The following is a 23,160-nucleotide window of genomic DNA, read 5'->3' as shown; positions in this document are numbered from 1 at the left end:
TTTGGCGTGTGGGGTTTTTTAAAAAAATTGTTCAACAGAAAACTACTGGAAACTGACAAGAGCAGCAGCTTTTCCACATGGAAACCAGGCAGCTTCTCATCATGGCAGCTTTGGCACTAATTAAGGAGCAGCTAGAAAATGGAATGACACTTGACATTTCCCCCACCCTTTCAGCAGAGCGTTCACAGACAGAAATACCCATCAACATTATGCACTTACTGCTTGGACAGCAGACTCCTCTTTGAAAGGCATCCAGGCCAGCACTTCTGCCACATTCCAGTTCAGTTTTGTCCTTCACTGTCATTCTGGTGTGGATCTTCTTGGCTCTTGTCCAACTGCCCAACTGTGGCCTTGGATCGCTGGTGAATTTTTGTTTTGTTTTAAATTGTCTGTTTTTTAAGAAAGCAATTGCACAGATCAACTGTTTGATTCAGAGTTGGAAGTCGGGGAAGGACCACATCCAGCCCCTTGCCGCCCCTATTCCTGTAAACAACTGGTTGGTGTTGTCCTCAGTCTCCTGTTGGGAATCCGTGGTGCCACCAGGCAGCTGGATTGGGGAAACAGATGCTTAGCCAGCACCTGCAGAGTTCCTCATCCAGCCACGCCAGTGGACTTTTGCCCTTCTCACTGGTTTGCGGTGGTATATTTTTCCCAGCCATACTAACTTTCCTCTTCCTGGAACTGCAGGTTTGACTTTTTAAGGTTTCCTGCCAATAAATGCTGGATTTGCACAATTGTTACCCACATACCCACGGACTCCCAACTAAATTTGATTCGATATGCAGGGGGGAGGCAGGAGGGAAGTACCCTGAGGTGGGTTCCTGAAGTGGGCACGTGGAACTTCCCCTAAAAGAAGGCAAGTTGAAGAAGCACACAGGTGAAAATAGGCAGATATGAAGGGGCAAGTTCACAATTGGGAATGGTTTGGAGAAGAAAGGGGACTCTGTAAGCAGAGGAGGGAAGGACCAGGGCATTGGCTAGGCAGGAAGGCAGCACAAGGCTTTGTGCATAACGGTTGAGAGAGACCTGTACCTCTCTAGTGAAGGCACAGCTACATAACAGTACAAGAAAAAAACATGGTTTCCAACCCCTGGTTCCACTCCTAACAGTGAGGTGGGGGGCTTATGCAAAAACAACTAGGCAGAAACATGAGCTTTTTTTCTTTTTCTTTTTAGTGTTTTTCTCCCAGTTCGGCTCTGAGGCCAGAAGAAGCCCGACTGCAGAGAAAATCGGTGGTGTGTATGTATGTGTGTGTGTAGCATAACTTTTGAATGGATGAGTTGGCAGGCATGAGAAGGCTTAAGCAGCCCTCTCCTGCTTGTCCACCCTACCCTGAATATGCCTCCCTCACCTACCCCTGCATTTGTGTTAACTGGCAGGCATATGCTTGGGAAATGTATGCCAGGAGACTGGCTGGAGACTGACCCATTTCATGGGTAGGTAGATTTGGGGTTCATGCATCATCACACGCATGTGCAGTGGGGGAGAGAATCTCACATTCACCCCATTACACTTTCAAAGGTTGTGTTCTGAAATCCCACCCCCCACTATCTCCTTGCTGCCCACTAGTGGTTTTGTGGGGATATATTTGTCCTCAAAATCCAGTCCCAGCCCTGTCTGGTCTCCTTGACTTAAGGAATGCTATGTGCCCAGTTCAAACCACCAGGCATGCTTTGTGGCTTCAAAGACTCACCTGGAAGGGGTTTTTTTATCAAGTCTTAGGTGGGCTGCCTTTCATCTGGTCATCTGGAATAACGCCCTAAAAAAACATTAATCTATGCTCTGGATTACATCTGAAAGGAGCTAGTGAGTGGAAAGATGGTTTGGGCAGCTGGCATTCAGTTTGGGATGCTGCGGTTCAAGTAGTAGTGAGCTTGTCCTGGCAGGCAAAATATTTATCTAAAGAGGTGTCAATGCAGGAAATTTTGTGGGGAAGGAGGACATGCACTTAAGTATGCCAGTTCTGTCCATTAGGCCACCACAAATCATGCAGCCTCCCTCCCGAGTCCCAAAGAAAAGAACTGGCAATAGCATGTTCAGGTCAAACGTTAATGCCAGAATGATGCACACAACCCTGTGCAAAAATGTAGCAGCTTGTTTACGGGTGCTACTTGTCCTAGGATGCTCCTATGAGTTCAAAGGAGCACATACCCAACCTAAGAGATGGTGAAGGGTGTACTTAGGGTGTATATTCCACACATCTATCATCTGGCAAATAGTTGTGGCAGTCTCTTTAAAAATTTAGGGCATTTTTCTTTAAGTCACTAAGCAGATGATAGATCAGATGAACTTAAATATGGAGGAGAGACAGAGAGCTCACCTGAAACATAGAGGGAAATGCAAGGTGAGTTATTCAATCAGAGTTTAATTTGTTGTTCAATGGGTCTGCCAAAAGAATTAGAACAGGAGTGTGGAGGAGTTGGGCAGCCCACTTTGGGGGGGGGGGGACACCATGTTGACTCGTCATTTTAAAGTCCATCTGCTCTCAGCCCTGGTTGTGAAAAAATACTATCCAGTTTCCTCATCTTGCATGACCAGGTTCATGCTGGGCAGACTCTTTTTATCTAAGGAAATCACCCATCTTGGAAGTGTGCTTAGACCTGGAAATCTGACTGGGGAAAAGCTTACTGGCTTCACCAAACGTTTGGATCGGAATAGATCTCAAGCTAAAATTTAGACAGTAGAGAGAGAATGTGTAGGTGCAAGAGGCTTGTGGGGTATGGGAGGAAGCACTTATTTCTGGAATCATCCAAATGCGCCTGCTCTCTTTTAAAAATGGCAGCTATCACCTCCATCCTGTCTGTTTCAGCCACAATGTTTCCTCCTACAAAACTTACCGGTTTGGGACATGACTTTCTATCAAGAGTTATGAAGGCATTCTGACAGTGGTTGGAAAACACAGTCATCGTGGTAGTCACTGATAGCCTCATCTTCCATAAGTTTCCCTAGTCCTCCTTTAAAGTCATCCCAGTTGGTGGCTCTCAGTCCATCTCATCACAGATCTCCAACATTTCATGTAGTTTGGCAGTTTGTTACGTTTGGCTGTGAAATTCATCCATTTTTTTTAAGAATCAAAAATGCTTCAGCCTTTCCTCAGAGGGAAGGTGCTCCTGCAGCCGATCAGTCGTTTGGATTGTCCTTACTGCACCTTTTCCAGCCAAAGCACCTGTCCAACAAACTTGGGAGTTCAGGAACAGTGTCCCAGGAATGAAACTGACTTGAAATCCTAACTATTGGGGTTTTTAAAGCAGAGGCTGGGTGGCTATCTGCTATGTATGATTTAATTGAAATTCCTGCTTTGCAAGGAGTTGGATTAGATGACCCTCAGGGTCCCTTCCAACTCTACAATTCCGTGACTCCATGATTCTAACACAGGCATTAAGGTCAACGCGAAAAATTTGTATGTAAGGCAGACTAGTTGTGGTGCTTTGAAAAAGCACTGGGGCAAGAGCACTGGAGTCTCTTCCTTGGCAGGAAGAGGACAAAAATAAAAATTGGAGGAGGAAAAGGAGTAATCTCCACATTTGGTTGCACTGGGGTATATTTCTTTATACCCATCTTTTGATGCTAATGTCTCGTTTAGTACCTTGCCTGTGCCTAACACCCCTCCCCTCCTTGGTAGTTGTTATTTTTAATTAAAGAAGAAAAGATGTATATATATATTTTGGCAATTAAGGTAATGTAGCTAAGATATATTTTTTTCATGCTGCTTCACTCTTCTTTATTATAATAAATAATAATAATTAATATCAAAGACTTTAAGAAACTAAAACAATTGGGGCTGTCCCCCTTCAAATTTAACTAAGCATAGAGTGATATCATGGGTGGGAAATTTTCTCCTTCCCCTCTCCCCACACTGGGTGTCCTTCAAATGTTCTTGGAACACAACTCCCATCATTTCCTGACTGTTGGCCACGTTGCTGGGGAAGATGGGAGTTGGAGACAAACAACATCTGGAGGGGACACAGGGTGCCCACCCCCCATTTTAATGCAAGCACTGATCAAGGCTTTCGCCAACCAGGCCAGAATGGCCCGTGTGAGAAAACGTCAGCAGAATGTGCGCTTAGAGAAGAAAGGGAATACTGTAATGGGAACAAGAGCATTTCCGGAGTCCCTGAGTAGAGGGCAGTGTGCTAAAGCAGGAGTGGGATATCTGTGGGCCTCCAGGTGTTGCGACTGGGGCTCTCGGAGCCACAGGTTGCCTTTTCTCATCTGGGGAGCCACAGGTTGCCTTTTCTTGCGTTGAGCCGTGGAAAGCAGAAGTGACGTTTTTAAATAAATAATGACCAAAAGTTATTCCAGTGCATTTTGAGCTGGCAAGGCTTTTCATGAGGGAACTATAAATTTACTTTATATTTTTTTAAAGGTCCTCCATATAAGCAGTCCTTTTTAAAATAACCCATTTGTATTTCTTTTCTGCAAGATACAATCTTCCAGGTGGAAAGGCACATTTACAACTTTAAAACTATGTACACCTCTGTGAAGTTTAAAATTAAAGGCTGTACCCATTGCTAACCAAAGAAGGAAGAAAAAAATCATTAAGAAATAAAGAGATGTTATAGTTTTGGGGTATCGGTCATCCTTGTTTCTATTCTGTATAGTTGTGATGTGCTTCTTACTATGTAGACATTGAGTCCACTGCCAGGAGACCGCCTTTTCTCCCCAGCTATGGAATACTCTCCCAGGAGACATAGGAAGCAAAAATAGCTGTGTTGTTGGTCCATAAACTGCCAAAATCCGCTGTTGGTAAATGCTTTTATAAGGCCCATACTAAAATGTCACAAAATAGTAACACGTTCTCCAGAATGCTTCATCAGGCAAGGTGTTACCCGAAGCAGGAGGTTCTTCTGAGCTTCCTACTAAGTTATCTTTCAGGGCCAGGCAAAACCCTTTTAACAATTGGGAGTTCCTATTTAAATTGCTTCTATGCTGCTTCTATAATGCTGTTGTCTGTTTATTCATTCCGATGGTGCTGTACTTTTATTGATTGTATTCTGTTGTATTTATGTGGTGTCACACTGCCCTGATAGGAGGAGGTGGGGGAGGTCTTCTGGGAGGGCAGGATATAAATTCTTCTACAAATAAATAATTTCCAGCCTTGCCAACTGGAAATGGTAGATGACTTTTGGATCACTTTTTAAAATAAAAGATTCTTTTTTCAATACACCTTTAAGGGTTGTCCCTTCTGCCTTCTGTGGTCTGGTAAAATACAATATAGGTGTTTGCTTGCTGCAGAAAGAGAGAGAGAGAGAGAGAGAGAGAGAGAGAGAGAGAGAAAGAAAGAAAGAAAGAAAGAAAGAAAGAAAGAAAGAAAGAAAGAAAGAAAGAATTGTTGTCATCCATCTGTCTTGGGAGACAATGGGGGAGTTTGTGGGTGAGTTGTGGCACCTGCTGTGGCTGTAGAGACCACTGCAGGAGGGACATGTTTTGTTGCAGCTTGGGCAGATGAAGGCAGGGGGTTGGACTAGATGATCCTCATGGTCCCTTCCAACTCTACAATTCTATGATTCTAAGACTGGTCTGTCCACCCTCTGGCAGCCCTCTGGGCAGGGAGGGAGATGGAAAGGCTCTGCTTTGCCCACTGCTGGCTTCAACCCCACCCACCAACAGCACATAGCCCGCAACAGATTATGCACCCAATGCCCTGGCATGTGGTGGTTCTCTTCAGGAGAGGCTGCCCCCCCCACGGTGAAGGTGATTACTGGCATGTAATCAGAAATGCATAGAAGATGCCTGTCTGATGAAATGGGGAATTCCATGCACACTGGAATTGCAGCAGGTCGCCCAGTCTCCCCAGATGTGCTTACTGCATTTCTTCAGACAGGCATCTTCCATGCATCATTGCATTTGCAGCAGAGACTCCAGAGCGGGGGAATTGGGAGATCCCACTCCTGTAACAATTTGATCATTCCCTCCAGAAATTTGGATGTGGGAAAACAACTAAAAACCTGCCTCTGCTTTTTAACACACACACACACACACACACACACACACACACACACACACCCTGTCATATGATGGCCTCTTCTGCTCATGCTTCACCACCACGTACATTGTTGTCATATTCATACACTTCACAAACATGTAAAAATGCTCCAAGAGGCTTCCATGTAGCACCTGGTGTGTGTGAAGGGGTCCCTCAGAGGAGCATGATTTGAATCAGATGGCGATTGGGAGAAATTTGCTACACATATGAATTGTGTGGAAAGTAAGAGTGCAGATGGCTCCTTTTTCTGTCAGTCTCCTTCACTGCTTACCCTCAGTCAGCCAAATAAAACGTAAGAGAAAACACGCCCTCTGGATTTGTAAGGGAGGCTGAGAGCACTGCCTCATCTCATTCAAGGAGCAGTAATGACTTTGGACCTTGAATCCAGGCTAAACGTAGAGTCCAGAACTGATGTTGACAGCCACACTTCAAAAATATGCTTTACTGCGGCTGAGATTGCAGTGTGTCTGATGCAGTTACAGAAGTTACAAAATCATAAATATGCAGATGCCAAAGAGGCACAAAGAACAGGTGGCAGATTTGCAAATTAGTTGAGGGCAAATCCCCTCTCTGCAAAACATCAGGGATGGATGTTAAACTGAATTTGAAATGTTGGCCAACATTTGAATTTGGAACATTCCTATTAATATTTAGCTGTGGGGGAAAGCAGCATAGTAAAACAAGCAGGTGTGTGTACTTTTTCTATTACGGTATATATAAAAGAAATCTGTACTGAGTTTGGGGGGCAGGCCAGATGCGTTAGGGTTTTTTATGGTGTTTTAACAAAGAGACACTTCTCACTTGGGGAAAGCATGAGTTTAAACGTAAAACATTTACTTTTTCCTATGAGAAAATTCACAGGGGTTGGAATGGGATTAACAGCAACAGGAAAATCTCAAATGCTCAAGTGTTGCTTACTTACCCTTTGCTTCCACTTTTGGTAACTCTCCTCCTTTCATTCCTGTCCTGTAAAAGGCAGAATAAAATATATTTGTATCACAACTGTATTTTAACAAATCCAGGTCACACAATTAAAGTTGATTGGAGCTCCGCACAACAAACTTGCTACTGTCAAAAACCAGACTTTTTTGCAGTAAGATGGGGAGATGCACTCACTGCAAAGTGTGGAAACTGCAGCAAGAAGCTCTGAAGGAAGACTGATTACCAATGCTGCCTCCCCGCCCCATTCTCATTTTGATAAACTTGTATTTATCCCGAAGAAGGGCCCTTACATTTTGTAAAAAATGTAAAACCGTCCAGAAGCCTTTTTCAGCCAGGTTGAGGAACTTCAGGCCCAGAGAACAAATATGGACCTCCAGGTGTCTCTTTGTCGCCCTCAGCTCTCTCTCCCCACTAGCCTTGTCCCAAACCTCCCTGGAGTGCTTTTGCCTGGCTGGGATGTACTCTCAAACTGCCACAGCTTCTTATTCTCACTGGGAGAGAGGCACCCATGGAGGTATTCCTTGGATTCTGCTGCCTGTGGCACAGTGGTGTAGCTAGGGCTTTTGTAAAGGGGGTTGTAAAGGGGGTTTGCTTTCCCCCTAATTTCTGGTATCCAGTTCTTGCAAAATCCAGCAGGTCCTAAGAAACTTGCTTCTGGTAAACCTGAACCTTCTCCCTCGAGGCTCCTCAGTTTTGCTCCTGCTTCCACCCACTAAACAGCATGTGGCCCCACAAGGCAGAGAAGTGCTCCATGCCTGTTTTTAAACAGTTTTTTTTAAACAGCCAGCAGCTCCATTTGTTCTGCAAAGGGCTTTGCTGCCTATAGATGCTAAATATGTGGAAATTATGTAAACTCTAGTTCCCATTTGCGGAAGACAGCCCTGGGTCGTTTGACCCTTTAATTAGTTCTCTTACCCCTCCTATAAAAACTATGCAAGACAACTCTTTTTTAAAGTTTAAATGACATATAACGTTTACTTTGTGTGCTTGCACTTGCAGATTATACAATATACAATATAAAATGCAGGTGGGCAGGGCTTAAGTTAATAGGACTCCAGACTAACTCTGAGGCAGATGGCAACACACAGAGACGGCCTTGCCTCCGTGATACAGGGGGCTCAGGGCTGCAACCACAGAGCATGCTGACGTGTGTGTGGTCACCCTGTGGGTGCAGAAATTTGGGGGGCAGCCCTCTCATTTGGAATTGGGGGGGGTGTGTGCTTGGCATCCTCCCCATTCTTGGCGACCGTGCCTGCAGAACACAACGTAACTGCTGACTGCCATAACTGAACCAACTGCCATAACTGCCAAGGAGCGTCTGACGTCACAGAGTTCCACAGCTCTTGCAATTCACCCTTTTACGAATGCATTTGGATGCCAACATCCCACGAAATATGGCCATCCGTTGCTTCTTATTTTTATTTTTTAGCAACCGGCGCTCCTCCCTGCAAGGAAGGAGACTGAGCAAATATAATGGTCGACGAGCTCGGCGGCGGTTTGGGTCTTTCTGTCTCTCTCTCCAAAGCGCAGCCCCAGGGCAAACGGGCACCCGCCTCTCCCTCCCTCCCTGGGCTTCCAGCTCCCGCAAGAGCCAGCTAGGAACCTTTCGTCGCCGGTTCAGGGGCTGCCGGCGGGGCGGAAACAGAAACACCTGCGGCTTCCGGTGGGGCTGGTGCCTTGGCGCGGGGGACCGCGAGAGAAGGTGACCCCTTCCAGGGGGCGGAGTTCCGCTGACGCCTCTCAGCTGCGAGCGATGCCGGCGCTGCGCGGAGCCGGCGCTGCCTTCTCGAGCGCGGCTGGCTCCTTCTTCCGCCGGCTCGCCTCTCCCCAGGTGAGCGCCGCCGCCGCGGGAGCCTCGGGAGCCGGCAGGCGGCTTCACAAGCGCGCCGAGCCGGTGGAGTCTGGGCGTCGTTTGCACGCGCGTTGCTTTTGCACCCAAGGGCGATTCCGTGGAGGCTACAGCCCGAGTCACACTTGCTCGGGGTCAAGGCCCCGCAGAAGCCAGCGGCACCTTCACCTCTGGGCGTGGGGTCAATTGAGCCCGTAGCCCGAGCGACTTCTGCTCCCGAATTCGCACGTGCATCAGTTGAGACACGTGTTGAGTCTCTCAGCTCGCATTGGGAAAGCAGAGCACGCTACAGTACTTTAGTACTCCTGATGATGGACGCAACTGAGTTTAGAGGTGGGGGGACAGGGCGAATCACGCTTATGTGCGTGTTTGCGGCAGAGATTTTGAGCAGATTTTCATGCCCCTCACCAGGGAATCCTGGGACTTGCCTGTCCCTTATCAGTCTACAGTTTCTATTATTCTTTGGGCAAAAACCTTACCCCGCATGTGCTGGCTCGACCCATTCCGCATTTGTAAAAATAAAGTCGTTTACTGTGGCGGCACCTACACTTTGGAGCTCCCTGCCTCCTGTTGAGATCAAGCAGGCACTTTTCACTGTATTCTTTGCTTAGAAAGTTAATTCTAACCTATTTTAGTATTTTAACTTTTGTATGTTTTGAATTAGAGTTATAATTTTTTTAAAAATACTGTTTTTATCATCAGCCTTGAGGGTTTTATTTTTTCTACAATCAAGCGGTGTATACATTTTATGAAATAAAAAAAAAGCCATGACTAATATTAAACTAATTTACATGAGTATAGATAACATTATTTGTATAATAGAGTTGGGGGCAGTGGAAACCCGCAAACCGATGAGTTCTGTCTTCTTGCTGCAAGCCAGGCCAGCGGCTACTAACCACGATGGGTATCTTCTACCTCTAGTGGCAAAGGCAACATGCCTGTGAATACATGTTGTACTATTGTGCTGCTTCTGGGCTTCCCATCGGCATCTGGTTGGCCCCTGCGAGAGCAGAATCCTGGACTAGAGGGGCCTTTGACTTGTTCCAGCAGGGCTCTCCTCATGTTCACCCATCAACCACAGAAGTGCACACAATGGCACACCATGAGCAGAGAGGCCAAACTGCTGATCAAATAATTCTTACGACTCAAGGAAGTGAGCCATAGGACAAGCCAAAACTCATCACCACTCCCACCCAGATCACATTTCCATTAGTCATTTTGACCTGGGAAACTCAAATACGTTGGTCAGTCGAAACCTGTGTGTGCCAGAAGGTGAACTTGTATATAGCAAAAACCAGATGACCGAAATGCACTTGGGATTAACCCATCTGCTCTGCTAAATGACCAGTAGCCTTTGGCCTTCTCTGAACTGCCACCTGGTGGCGACTCTTCCATTAGGCTTACTGAACCATTACCTTCCTAGCTGATCGTTATAAGAGCTGTAGCAAAACGAGACAAATGTGTGTCCTGCTTTCTGCAGCATGTTGTGTGCAGAAATGAAACTTGTTCATCTCCACCTCGTGGAGTCGATTTGGGTCCAGATACAGGAAGAGCTTGAGCTTCTTCCTGCTTCTGTCGCCTTCTGCATGCCAATATAGGGTTCTTGGGCTGCAACCAGGAAGCTCCCCACAATGCCTTTAATTCCACCTGTGCCCTGGGAAATGAGGCTGCAGGAATGTTTGCTGGTGGCCAGCTGCTGACTGCAGCAAGCCTGTTCACTAGCTAGCCTGCTGCCCTTTCCCTTTAATAATCTTCATTCTTTCCACCACTCCCACCCCACCCTGATCACATTGCAGATAAGGATTCATTCAACTGCTTCAGCATCTTCAGTCCGGCCAGTGATCGCAGCCAAACAACCCTTTCCGGTGGACCTAGCAGCAGGGAAGCGTTATGCATGGTGTGCCTGCGGTCACAGCCAAAAGCAGGTAAACCACCTGTAGTCCTTCCAGATTTCCCTCTGTATAAAAATATTGTGAAATAAATAAAATGAAATGCTGCAGTTCTTGCGTCTATGGGAACATGGTTTCCAAGAACAGAGAGGTTGCAGAAATCATTGCCTCAGCCCAACCAAAGTACCACGCAAAAAGTGGTGCTGGTTTTATTTACACAGTCCCAACTGATCTGCTATGACTCTGGTGGATCAACACCAAAACTGTAATGGAAACTCCATTGGCAGTGTGATGGGTGTGAGCGAGGGGGCTGTTTTGTGTTTTTTAAAAACTCCTCCTTTTATTTTGCTACGACAGCCATTTTGTGATGGGTCCCATAATAGATGTGCCCCGGAAATCTCTCCCCTGAGATTCAAACTGGAGGAGGCAAAAGAGGCCTGGCTTTGCGGCTGCAAATACACCAAGAACCCTCCATACTGTGATGGTACCCACAAAGAAGATTTTGTGCAGAAAGCTGATCTCCATTCCCACCCACAGTTGTGCTGAAGGAAGGAGAGATCTTCATATACAGGGTTTATATACAGAAACAAACTGCATGAATCAAGCATGCAGTACATGTATGTGCAGGTATGTTTCAATGGCTGGGAATTTGCCACTTTCTGTCCCTCCACCCCCATTTCTTTATCCTTAATTAAACTTTTTTTTGAAAATAGAAATTAACATTTTTTTGTAATTCTGAATACCTTTGAGATTCCACCCCCACCCAAGCATGCAGTGACCTCCCTCTTCTTGGGTGGTGCCATTTTAGTTATATCATGCTTGGCACTCACCACTAGATTTGAGAAATAGAGGGAATAGCTAGGTTTGTTCCGTAGCTAAATTTGCTTGCATGAGCATAATGAGGTTTGCTGGCATCAAAGTCCATAGGGCACAGCCTTCGATGTCCTTAGAACAGTTCTGCCACTCGGCGGAATGCCAGCTTCCTAGGCGTCATCTCTGTTGATTAAGAAGCCAACCCTGTCAGCAATTCAGTGTTCCAGCCACATCAGGTACAAAGACCTGTGACGGGGCAGAGTGCAGAAGAGGAAAGTCGGATTTCATCATGCCAGGCTGCTTTCTGGCAGTCAATCCTAGCTACTTTTTACTAGTGACATCTTGTTGGCACCTGGCTGTCTCAAGAGAATGAGTGCGCCTTTAGGAGTGAAGTCAAACTGTTGGAAGGTTACAGTGCCTGCTATAGCTGTAGAGACTGATATGGGAGAGACTTGTTTTGTTGCAGCTGGGGCAGATGAAGGCATCCAGTTGCGCTGCTGCAAATGCACCGTGATGTTTCTTCTGTGTTCCTACCAGCAGTCATTCCTCCTATGCTCACTGCTATGGATGCATTACCTGACCGCCTCTCTGCAGGCACTGTGGTTGTCTGCAAGGGATTCCCACAGCAAGGTTAATGTTGCCAGCTGTCAAGTCTTGTTTGCAGACATCTCTATATTCTCACAGTCCTAGGAGTAAGGCGGATATAGGGAACCTTCACTCCTCCAGCTGTTGCTGAAGTATAACTCCCATCCTCCCTGGCCATTGCTACGCTTGACTGGGCCTGATGGGAATTATAGGTCTTATTATTGCTTATTAAATTTGATCAGCAACATCTAGGGACAAAGGTTCCCCACCCCCGGAGCAAGGGATTCCAATGGAACTTGAGTTTCTTCAACTTATTAGAAATTATAAGTGCTTCTCTTATTCTCAGTATTCTTTTCCAGTTCTTAATGCAGTAACAAACTTGCATATGTTTACAGGATAGTCAAAGGGCATCAAGGCTGAGGAAGAAAACAGGAAAAGGGCAAGAGCTCTTCTGTCATCAAGATTTTTGTATGGTTACTCAGCTTCCTGGTCAGCTCACACATTCCAGCATGTTCCCACTGTGTGCTAATGCAGGAAGCAAAACTCACGTCCCTGCTGCTCCTTGACCCACTTCCTAGAAGCTCGCTTTTCCCATGAGCTTTTGACCTGTCCTAGAACTGTTCCTCACAGAACCCTGGAGAACCTGTGTTGTATCAGGAAGGCTTAGGATGAAAAAACGTTCCAGTGGTTTGTACTAAAAGGTTTTCAGAAAGTAAAAGAAAAATTTGGGCTTGGGAAGTGTTGTAAGTATTCAAGTTTTATTGGCATTTAAAATAAAATAAATAAAGCACCACGGTTTTAAAAAAAAAACACCCAGTGGGATTTTTTTTAAAGAATTGCCATTAAATATATATATATATATATATATATCTTAACAAAATTCCGTACATTTGCATTTGTCAATCATTGACAGAAGTGTCCTTTGAGGTAAGGACTCAAGACCACCAGAATTAAATATAAAATAAATTAACTTAGGATAAAACTCTCAATAAAATAATATCATTAATGAAATAATGTATTCCAAGGGTTTTGCAAGTTAAATAGCCATAAATAAAGCAATGTCCTTCCATATTATCTTGTCACTGAATATGCATTGCTAAACTATAATATATTTATGTTGGCAGCTTTCTTGTATACAACTGTTATGAGATATGAGAATCATGGTATAGTGTTATAATATATATATATAAATTAAAAACACAAAGCAATGTCCTTAAAAAGTAAGAGATCCAGGCATGATGGTAAAGAGGAATGTTCTTCTGTAGACCAGGAAAGATGCCCCATACTTCAGTACATATGAGGCTATTCATCACGTGCAGCAAACTGCCTTGTGTGGTTGGACTGCAGCCTGTGGACTGTACAGTTTCTTTAACCGTTGCTCAAAGGCTGACACCATCCGCTTGGCTACCTCATCAAAGAAGAGGTTAGCCAGTTGGGAATGCAGAACTGACTTGAATTCAAAGGAGACCTGGGAGGGAGATAAAAACAATTAATACACTGATACATTGGGAGAAGAAAGGGGAGAAGAAGGGTATTACATACCCTCCAACACCTTGATAGCAAAATCTGGCACACAATCTTTAGGGATGCCATGCTCCCATTTTTTTCCTATGAGAGAATGGTGGCCATTTTGGACGCCATGATCTCAAACAATTTCACGCCATTATTTTCCCCTGAAAAAGTGCTTTTGGGGGACAGTGCCCCAAAACATGCCCCCCCACAAAAAGCGCTTGAGGGTGGAATTGTGGAGTGAAATCGTGCAAGATTGTGGCATCCAAAATGGCTGTCGTTCTCTTGTGAGAAACAGTGGGGTGCCCTGTTTTTTCTGGGAAACTTGCAGGGTATGGTGGTATTCCTATGCCAAGGTGAGCAGCCACATCTGGCAACCTTGGGCAGCTGTCAGGGCCCAATACCTGCCTTGGGGTCTACTTGGGAGGAGGGAAATTGGCCTAGTGTTCTGATAGGCAGCTAGGTCTGCTATTTTAATTTCCCTCAATGCAGCATCACTCTTGGGCATTGGAGACAATTTATGTGGCAAATGAGTGAAATTTGATTCTGCAAATTTAGGGCTGTATTTTGCATTTCTGCATGCAGAATTTAAATTAATGAGAACATCAAGAGGAGGAGTTGTTGTTTTTAACCAGGTTTCTACTTCTTGTGGCTGTGAAGATACATGGGTGAATGTGTAGGCCCAAATACTGAAAGTTGCACAAGTAGCTGAATAAGACTCCTAGCTGACACATCTCTGCTTATGAAAGGCAATCAATACTTTTTTTAAAAAAGGCAACTGTGGAAGTACCTAATCAATTAATGACCCATATTGACAAAGCTGCAATAAATCCTCCAGCGTAATCTTTGAACCTATGATGAAACGGGACTTTGCCAACATGCGGCTCTTAGCACACATCCTATTGGCCTTGCAAGTCACACCCTCGCCAGGTGCTGGCATACGAAGGGCACTTACGTAAAATTTGAGCGTGCAGCTGCTGTCTGGCTGCCCTGGACGTCCTGGTTCAAACTGCCACAGTGTTTCCAGATGCTGAAACAACCGTCCGTCATTACTCACAACCTGAAGGGTAGAGAAAACAGCACAGGGTTAGTGCTCACAGTTTTGAAATCAGTTCAAGTACCCCAAAACGCACTGCCATGAGTTCAACAAACCCGCTATTGCAAGTTTTCATTTACCCTAGACAGATAGGAATTGGGACAAACTCTGCAGCTGAGTTTCCTGCATTTCGGGAAATCACAGGGGTCAGCACACCCGAAGTGCAGTGCATGAGCCTTATCCATGGCTTTAGTATGCAGTAATTACACTAATTTGAAATATAACAAACAACCAGTGTTATATGCAGTTTACTACAATTCAACCTGAGCACAGAATTTGATACTGGGTCCAGAATTCAGTAGCACAAGAATGTGGTCAAATGAGAAACTGTGTTTCTGCAGATGGAACTGTTCCAGGTAGTGATAGAGAAAGATAAATTATATTCTGGAGTGAGGTAGCATGGGCAGCCTCAGTTCTCACCTTAACATAAAAAATGTGGAAACTATAGTCATCCTGATGCTGTTGGACCACAACTCCCATCAGCCCCATTCATTGAACATGCTATGGCTGATGAGAGTTGGGAGTCCATCAAATCTCTGGAGTGGCACATTTTCCCACCCTGCCAGTGCCCATGCCTGGTGTGGGTGGGTGTATACATTTTTAAAAACAACACAGCTTTGCAGTTTGTAATGAACCTCTGGCCACATATACACCATACAATTAAATCACATTCTGCACCACCATGAGTCCTGGGAATTTGTATACTGTGCTGCCATTCCCAGCATCCTTAACCAAATTGCAGTTGCCATGATTCTTTCCTGGAAGCCATGCACTTTGGGCTTTAAGTGTATGGTGTGTACATAGCCAGAGTCAGAAGCTGAGAAAGCAGTCTTGTGAGATGAAAGCACAGCACAATGGGTGCCCATCTCTCCCCCTTTCTGGAAATGTGGACAGTGGATCGGCTGCTCTCTATGAGTGTATATGTTCCTTGCTTTCTTTATAACCAACCAATATATCTGTAAATAAAATTACAAGAACACTATGCATCTCTAGGGCTCTCTCCTCTGATGAGAACACAAACCCAGCTAGGTCTGTCTGCCTCTCCTTGAAACACTTTTTTGCAATCCCAGGTCACAAAGGTGGAGATAACAGAAATCTCCACATCTATAGTTTCAACATTGCAGGCCCTCACACCAGCAAGTTCCAAAAGGCCCTGTGTTGGGAGCAATAGGACTCTGCTCTGGTGAATTAACTTTTTGAAGTTTCCAGTGTCCACTGACGTCATTTCTCCCTGGGTGTTATTTACTGCCATGTGAAGGAAGCATGTGCCAGAGAGGGGAAGTGAGTCAATGAGCTGCTACATCATAAAACTGAAACCAGATGAAAACTGGTTTGATGGCAATAGCTCTCACCCGGCAAATTCCGGAAATCATAATCCTGGACCGCAAGTTACTAAGAAATAATAACTCAGTGTGTTTACTTGGATTAACAGTTTTCAGAGTTCAGCACAGGTAGCCTTGACAACTAAAACAACCCCACTTGACACAGATGAGCCCTTAGCCCAAAGAAATGAAGATTGTAAGCATTTCTCAGATTTCTGCTAACAGTCAGGGAGAATGGTAGTTGTGGTTCAGCAGAACTGGATGGCTAAAGGCTCTCCCCATCCCTGATTAGCAATGCCAGCTCACAAATGGCTGGGATCTTGGGATAAAATATTCCAGGTGAGTGAGTGTGGCTTCTGCGAGGGGATATAATTTAATCCCTTGGTTTATAAAGTGACCTGTGACAAAACAAGAGCGCACGAAACCTCGCCAGCAAGGTCATCCAAGGAAACACCCAAAGCATAAGCCGCGTCCTCCCATGCTTCCTTACCCGGATCTGATGGTGAGGCACCAAGGATATGTCGGAGGAGTAGCGCTCTACCACAGGAGGGAATCCCACTTCCAGTTCAGCCTGCAGGAACCCGTTGCGATGGGAAATGATGCGGGAGCTGGTGCACCAGGGCACAAACAACTTGTAGCTGCCCACATCTGCCACCGTATTGTAGATCTGCTCAATGGAATACCTGCAGGAGAAGGAGGTGAAAAGGCAATGAGTGAGAATGATCGGCCTGGAGTGGTGGGAAGTGGCAAAGCACAAAGGCTGTATAAGGAACATAGCTTTCTTTCTTTCTTTCTTTCTTTCTTACACACACCCACACACACCCATCTAATATATATATGGGAACTGCTCTTCTTGAGCTAAGCATCATCACAGAGCCTGTTTCTGATCTCTGGAATGTGTGAACTAAAAAATAAGAGGGTGTTTCTGAGTCATGTGCAGAGTGCAGCAAGCAGAGGCCTGAGGCAGTAGTGTCAGCTAAGTTGTTCTCAGAGAAGAGCTATTTCAATGGGTCCTGCTCTGCAAAGGAGTAACATTGGATGCAATCCTCTCTGCCGAACTACAAGTCCGGTTGTCGTGCCCCAGTCATGTAAAAAAACACAACAAAATGCACAACTCCCATCAAATAGAAAGGTGTTGCTGCAGAGTGCTAGGAACAATGGGTGAAAATGACAGGGAGGCAGATTTTGGCTAAACGTTAGGCGAAACTTCATAACAGTAAAAGCTGTTTGACAGTGGAACAAGCTGCTGCAGGAGAAGCTGGGCTCACCTTCGCTAGAAATATTTAAGCAGAATGTGGATGGTTATCTGTCAGGGAAGCTACCTTATGCCAAGTCAGACAATTTGCTCATCTAGCTCAGCATTGCAGACACTGACTGACAGCAACTGTCCAAGATTTCAGGCAGGACGCATTCCCAGCTCTACCAGAAGACATCTGGTCTTGCATGCAAAGCAGATGTTCTCCTACTGAGCTATGGTAATGAATTGTAGTAGCATCCAGCACTGAAGAATCTGCACTCGGAGGGGGGATGAGTGGGCGGGTTAGACTAGATGTCCTTTTGGTTCTTTTCTGTATGATTTTATGATGCCAGGGGGATGAGTCATCTGACATCCCTGTTGTCTATATGCAAGCTGTTTGTTCTTATAATTGGAGAGAGCAATGGTTGTTGTTTTCTGGCTTCTATAGTAGGGCTGTCCAACAGGCACCGCTGGTAGATCCTGACTAATTGTGTGATCCTGAGCGACCACCCCTTCCCCCCCAAAAAGCTCGACAACTTTGGTCACTTCCAATTTTTTTTATAGTGGGAGTAGATTGCAGTCTCTTGGAAGTTAGAGATCCCTGTTCTATAGCATGAAATTTAAATTTATTTTTTAAAGGGGGATCGCTTCCATCATGCAAACCCATGTTGGCAATTTAGCTTGGATAAAGTTTTACAACTCTCAGTAAGAACTAAGCTGGGTGGGCGTTTCTCTCATTCTTTTGGCATACTCACGGGAGCTGACGGACTTCTGCATATTCCATCCGCTTGGCACCAAGCAGGGGGGCTGCCAGACTCAGGAAGGGCCGGCTCTGCTGCTTGGTCGCTGACCATGAAGCCAGGGAGGAGCAGGTCTTCAAGATGCAAGGGGCAAGAACCCCTTTGGAGCTGAAGCGCCTGCAAGGTGGCAAATGCAATCTGCACGGAAAGAGGAAAGCAAGCACCAAATAAGGGAATCTATAAGGAGAAGGGAGTGTCCATTTCTCAGCCAGAGGGGGAAATGGGAAGCTACCACTATTGAGAAATCAGCACTTTCTTAGAAGTACCTAGAAGGGGAAGGTGGGAAATGGTCAAACTAGTTACATCCAGTTTTTTCTCGTGCTGATCTTATGTTATTAATTAGTAAGGCATGTTCTAATATGGGCACAGGCCATCCCAAGTGAAACATATTAAGGCTGCAATCCCAGGCATTCTTAGCTATGGAGCTGGCTCTGCCATTAGGTAGCCAGAGATGGCTGCCTCAGGCAGCACAAGCTCCTAGGGGGGCACCTTGCCTGCTCCACTCACTCCTCCACTGGCAAAGAAGCACTGATTTTGGCCAAAAATGACCAAAATTGGCGCCAATGTGTTGGCAACACTTCTCCACCAGCAGCAGAAGCAGCAGGGCAGGAGGGAAAGCAGCACTGGTAGCAACAGGTATGGCGGCAGGAGCAGGGCAGTTTGCCTCCAGCAGCAGGACAGGACACAATACCCCTACGTATCCTACATATCTAGGTGTTAAGTCCCATGAAACTCAATTGGACTTGCTATTTCCAAATTAAACTGGCTGCACAACCTATTGTTCTTAATGGGACAGTTGTGACTGACTATAATGTCACTCCCTCACTGAAATCCATGGGAATTCAGGGTGTTATATTTTGGAAGGATTAAACCCTATTTTAATTAATTAATCACTAATAATAAACACAATCGAGGAGAATGCATTATTTTTATTGATACTACATAATTCACTTTAATTATTATTCATTTAATAATAGTTGGAATGATTTAAAACATCTCTGCTAAAATGTTATGGTAAGGTCCATTCACTTAAATGGGACCTTAGCAGCTGAAACCTATGCATAGAACCTATATACACAGAAGTAAACCCCAATGAGTTCAGTTCAGCTTATTCCCAATTAGGTCTGTTACAGCCTAATTTTGGCAGGATTCCATGCAGTGTATATACTTCAGCTGCTGCTTTTAGTGTTTAACTTCTATTTTATTTTGTGTGTGCTGTAATTGGTATTTTAAATGGTTAAATTCTATGGCTAGCCACCTGCAGCTTCTTGATAGGAAAAGGCAGCGTATCCGCGTTTTTAAAGAAACCACAGACATATACTCGAATATTGCTATTAACATTAAAACTACTATTCAAATAGCTCAGTCAGTAGAGCATGAGACGCTTAATCTTGCACTTTGGGCAGAAGATTCCTGCGTTGAGGGAGTTGGGTCCCTTCCTATGATTCTGTAATTCAGAAGTTGTCTCTATGACGGGTGCTCAGCAGCCCAAAAGCTCTCCGGGCAGGAAGTTTGCGCCTTTGGGCAAGGCTGATCGCCCCGACGGCAGGCGCAAGCATTTGGGGAGAAGGCAGAAACGGCGGGACAGAAGCCGCATCCCCTGATCTCCAAAACCTCCCTTCTCGGATCAGCCCCCTCTCTTACCCGGCTCCTTTCGAGCATCGTGGGCGGGAGCCCATCTCCACCAAACCCCGGACGGCGAGGCGACCGCTTCTTCCTGCCATTGTTTCACGCTGACCAAGAGAGAACCGAGTGCTCGGGACGGACCGGCGGCTCGCCTAAAAAGTTACCCAGATCCAAGTGCGTCATCGCCGGGGGAGGGTGGGCGCGCGTCTGCCTGTGCGCGTCTGCGGAAGGGCCAGCCCCTTCCCCGCCTTCCTCGTGCGCGCCCGAGGTTGGGGGCGGCGGGGCAGGGGGCAGAGTTAGGTAATGCCGGACTCTGGACTTGGTGGCCTTGTGGGTGCTCCCGCTTTTTAGATGGCCATGTGTAAGCGCGTCAAAATGTGGTGTAAGCCAGCCTTGTTGCGTTTGGGGAGGAGCCCCTCTACGCAGAAGCGCACCTGGGTTGCCTCGCGCCCTCGGCAAGGAGACCTGTTGGCACCCCCGTCTCTTGCGCTAGCTCAGCACACTTGACAGGAGGTGGCTTTCCAGGATTTCAGCCAGTGGCTTCACCCAGCTCTGCTTGGAGAGATCAAGGATAGAACCTGGGACATTTTCATGAAAGGCAGATGCTCTACCACTGAGCTATGGGAATGTGCCTTTGCTAAAACTGCTATAGCTACTGCTTTGGATTAAAACAGCGATGGAACAATTTGTGCTTGGCACTCTGACACTGAACATGGAAAGAGAGTAGAAAGAGCCTGATCTGTTTGCGTTAAGCCCCTGCTTTGTCTTTATTAACAAAAAGTTATGTGTATATTTAACAAAGAAGAAATTAGTCCTAATATATACACACAAAGCAGATGTTATCTATTATTTTTGGTTCAGCTTTGGAACCCTTAAAGGCTGAGCTAAATTGGAGGTGGCAATGGCAGCCCTACAATATTTGGGGGGAAAGTGCTTCTGAGCACATGCGGAGTACCTGTCATAAGCTGCTGCTGGACTCAGATCCAACTTCCGCATCACCAGAGATTTATAGTTTTCAGATTCCAAGGTTGATCTTCAGCTTTAATTAAGCCCTGTCAATTCCCCTACTGTTCTGAGGGAATGTTTTGCATAACTGGAGTGTCTTTGGCTTTCATGCAACAGTGTCTTGCAGTTCCTTTAAAACGAACAGATTTTATTGTAGCACAAGCTTTTGTGGATCCAGATGCATTGGATAAAGTGGACTCCACCCCATGAAAGCGTTTGGCACAATAAATCTGACGCCAAATAACTGTTTGCTGCATTTGCACTGCAGGTGTGCATGGTTACTCCTCTAGAAATTTATTTTATAATTGTTCCTTGGCCTCAAGCGTGTTATATAGGACCCAGGTGGGATTATTCAGCTTTATATCAGCCAAGGCTCCCGTACCCTTAAAATGTGCACGACAGGCAAAACTTCAGCAGGACGACTTTCTCCCTGAGAGAACTCGTGCAGCTGTTAAAGGCAAAAAATAGGCAAGCAGCCCAGAGCTTCCAGAGGGACTTGGGCAAAATAGCTGCCAAAAGCAGTAGGACTGCATTTGGAAACCCCACTTCACATAGGATCTGAAAGCAGTTGTTATAAAACAAGACAGGGGTGTATTCTGCAAATCTTGTAATGGGAAATAAAAAGGGGCAGAAGTGCTGAGGCTCCTTTCTTAAGGTGGTCATTAAGTTCTCTTGGTATCCTGTTAATGAGCAGCAGGGTGGGGAGACTGGTTTAGCGTGTCTGGCAGCTCCATTGTTCTTCGCCTTCAGGTGCTAGGATACTAATCTCCCAACGGAGGGCACTTCTGGGTGGGTGCCTAGTCCTAACAGCTGCTGGGCACCTTTTCTTTGAGCGGTCGGCCATTGCCATCATGACAGCCACAGACAGGCAAAATGTGAAGCACATTGGCAGGCTTTCCAAACTGGTCTGGTGATGCCAGAAAGGGCCACAAATGACCCCACCCCCTTGCTCACTGCAGCTGCTATGGGGTGGCCAGAGAGAGAACTATGGGAGGCAATGCTCCACCCTCAACAAAGTCAGAAGATCATGGGGCGGAGATGGCTTGCTTGAAGATCCAGTTCCAAGGGCCTTCTGGTGGTTCCCTCATTGCAAGAGGTGAAGTTACAGGGAACCAGGAAGAGGCTATTTTCAGTAGTTGTGCCGACCCTGTGGAACATCCTCCCAGCAGATGTAAAACAGATAAACAGCTATGTGATTTTTAAGACACATATGAAGGCAGCCCTGCTCAGGAACGTTTTTAGTTTTTTGGTGGTGTACTGTATTGTGCTTTTTTGGGATGCAGGTGGTGCTGTGATGTAAACCGCTGAGCCTCTGGGCTTGCCAATCGGAAGGTCGGCAGTTGGAATCCCTGCAACAGGGTGAGCTCCCGTTGCTCAGTCCCAGCTCCTGCCAACTTAGCAGTTCAAAAGCATGTCAAAGTGCAAGTAGATAAATAGGTACCACTCCGGCGGGAAGGTAAACAGTGTTTCCGTGTGCTGCTCTGGTTTTGCCAGAAGCGGCTTAGTCATGCTGGCCACATGACCCAGAAAAATTGTCTGCGGACAAACGTTGGCTCCCTCAGCCAGTAAAGCGAGATGAGCGCCGCAACCCCAGAGTCGTCTGCAACTGGACTTAATTGTCAGGGGTCCTTTACCTTTATTGTGCTTTTACTGTTTTTTGTTGAGAGCCGCCCAGAGTGGCTGGGGCAACCCAGTCAGATGGGTGGCATATAAATAATAAACTATTATTATTATTAAAGAGAAAAACATATAATATTGGAAAAAGCAATTTAATTCAACACCTTCTACAAGGGCCTGACCACACTCCATTTCTCCCCTATCATAATGATTCCCAAATGCCTGTGCCAATACATTAGGTGATCTAAGAAGAGCTAAAGAATGCCTTGGAAAATTAAGCCACCATGTTTGACACCCACTGGAAATCAGAAATTCCATGTATTTTATGCCAATGCCAGTAGTCGACATAGTCAGATACCACAACAGACCAGAGCCCCCGAAACCAACTGATAGCAACTTCATCACATAGGAAGTTACATCAAACCCAGTCAGACCATTGGCTCATCTGGTTCAGTATTGTCCACACTGATTGGCAGTGGCTGTCCAGGATGCCGGGGATTGAACATGGGATCTTTTGCCGGCAAAGCAGATGTTCTACTGCCAAGCCATTGCCCTTCCTACAGTGTGGCACAAGCAGACAGTAGCTATGCAGACAAAACGTGCCTGCCCAGTAAATAGCCTCAAACAAGTGGACATGCTGCACAGAAAGGCCAAAGGCTGCCAGGGCCGCTGGCCTGATGGAGGTGGTGATGGTATATCCTCCATCACTTTTGAATTCTAGTAAGAAAGAGGAAGACTAAGGACCCACATAGTGAAGAAGGGCCATCACAAAGGTGTGCATGCATGGAGAGAGAAGCAGGAATTGGCTGTCAGGAAATGTAGAAATTATCTTCAATTGGCTTCAAAGAACTAGTCTTCAGGGTAAAGGCAAGAGCTCATGAGAG

The 23,160-nt window shown here is 45.8% G+C and overlaps 2 protein-coding genes and 1 long non-coding RNA gene across 5 annotated transcripts; 1 reads left to right on the top strand and 2 right to left on the bottom strand.

Moving 5' to 3' along the window:
* Positions 1-24: 24 nt before the first annotated feature.
* Positions 25-7,399, bottom strand: LOC309328277. 2 transcript variants are annotated; one of them, XR_014150719.1, is made up of 4 exons: positions 7,219-7,399; positions 6,909-6,952; positions 1,694-3,042; positions 25-389 (listed from the first exon to the last, which is right to left on the bottom strand). It is a non-coding gene; the product is annotated as an uncharacterized lncRNA (long non-coding RNA). The 2 variants fall into 2 exon arrangements; XR_014150720.1 differs by lacking the exons at positions 6,909-6,952; positions 7,219-7,399 and having other exon boundaries at positions 1,694-5,706.
* A 1,250-nt stretch (positions 7,400-8,649) lies between these two features.
* CISD3 (CDGSH iron sulfur domain 3) lies at positions 8,650-13,135 on the top strand. Its single transcript, XM_081838321.1, has 4 exons — positions 8,650-8,759; positions 10,574-10,702; positions 11,024-11,293; positions 12,460-13,135. Exons 1-3 carry the CDS (start codon positions 8,682-8,684, stop codon positions 11,210-11,212), a joined length of 396 nt encoding a protein of 131 aa, XP_081694447.1. The 5' UTR covers positions 8,650-8,681; the 3' UTR covers positions 11,213-11,293; positions 12,460-13,135.
* LOC309328201 (coenzyme Q-binding protein COQ10 homolog B, mitochondrial-like) lies at positions 12,801-21,281 on the bottom strand. 2 transcript variants are annotated; one of them, XM_081838250.1, is made up of 5 exons: positions 19,673-21,281; positions 17,984-18,166; positions 16,482-16,674; positions 14,529-14,633; positions 12,801-13,532 (listed from the first exon to the last, which is right to left on the bottom strand). In XM_081838250.1, the coding sequence occupies exons 1-5, from the start codon at positions 19,750-19,752 to the stop codon at positions 13,374-13,376; spliced, it is 720 nt and encodes a 239-aa protein (XP_081694376.1). In that variant the 5' UTR covers positions 19,753-21,281; the 3' UTR covers positions 12,801-13,373. The 2 variants fall into 2 exon arrangements, with proteins under 2 accessions (XP_081694376.1, XP_081694375.1); XM_081838249.1 differs by lacking the exon at positions 12,801-13,532 and having other exon boundaries at positions 14,349-14,633; positions 19,673-19,818.
* Positions 21,282-23,160: the final 1,879 nt, after the last annotated feature.

This window comes from Podarcis erhardii (assembly GCF_964252035.2).
Source record: "Podarcis erhardii genome assembly, chromosome: 13".
Lineage (NCBI taxonomy): Eukaryota > Metazoa > Chordata > Lepidosauria > Squamata > Lacertidae > Podarcis > Podarcis erhardii.
Note: the sequence above shows the minus strand (reverse complement) of the source record. Positions and strands in the feature narration are given on the sequence as shown.

Coding starts and splice junctions, on each gene's coding strand:
- CISD3 (XM_081838321.1), top strand. CDS start 8,682: ATGCCGGCGCTGCGCGGAGCCGGCGCTGCCTTCTCGAGCGCGGCTGGC. Junction 8,760..10,573: donor GCCGGCTCGCCTCTCCCCAG/GTGAGCGCCGCC, acceptor ATCACATTGCAG/ATAAGGATTCATTCAACTGC. Junction 10,703..11,023: donor GCGGTCACAGCCAAAAGCAG/GTAAACCACCTG, acceptor TTGCTACGACAG/CCATTTTGTGATGGGTCCCA.
- LOC309328201 (XM_081838249.1), bottom strand. CDS start 19,752: ATGGCAGGAAGAAGCGGTCGCCTCGCCGTCCGGGGTTTGGTGGAGATG. Junction 18,167..19,672: donor CGATGCTCGAAAGGAGCCGG/GTAAGAGAGGGG, acceptor CTTTCCGTGCAG/ATTGCATTTGCCACCTTGCA. Junction 16,675..17,983: donor GCAGAAGTCCGTCAGCTCCC/GTGAGTATGCCA, acceptor CTTCTCCTGCAG/GTATTCCATTGAGCAGATCT.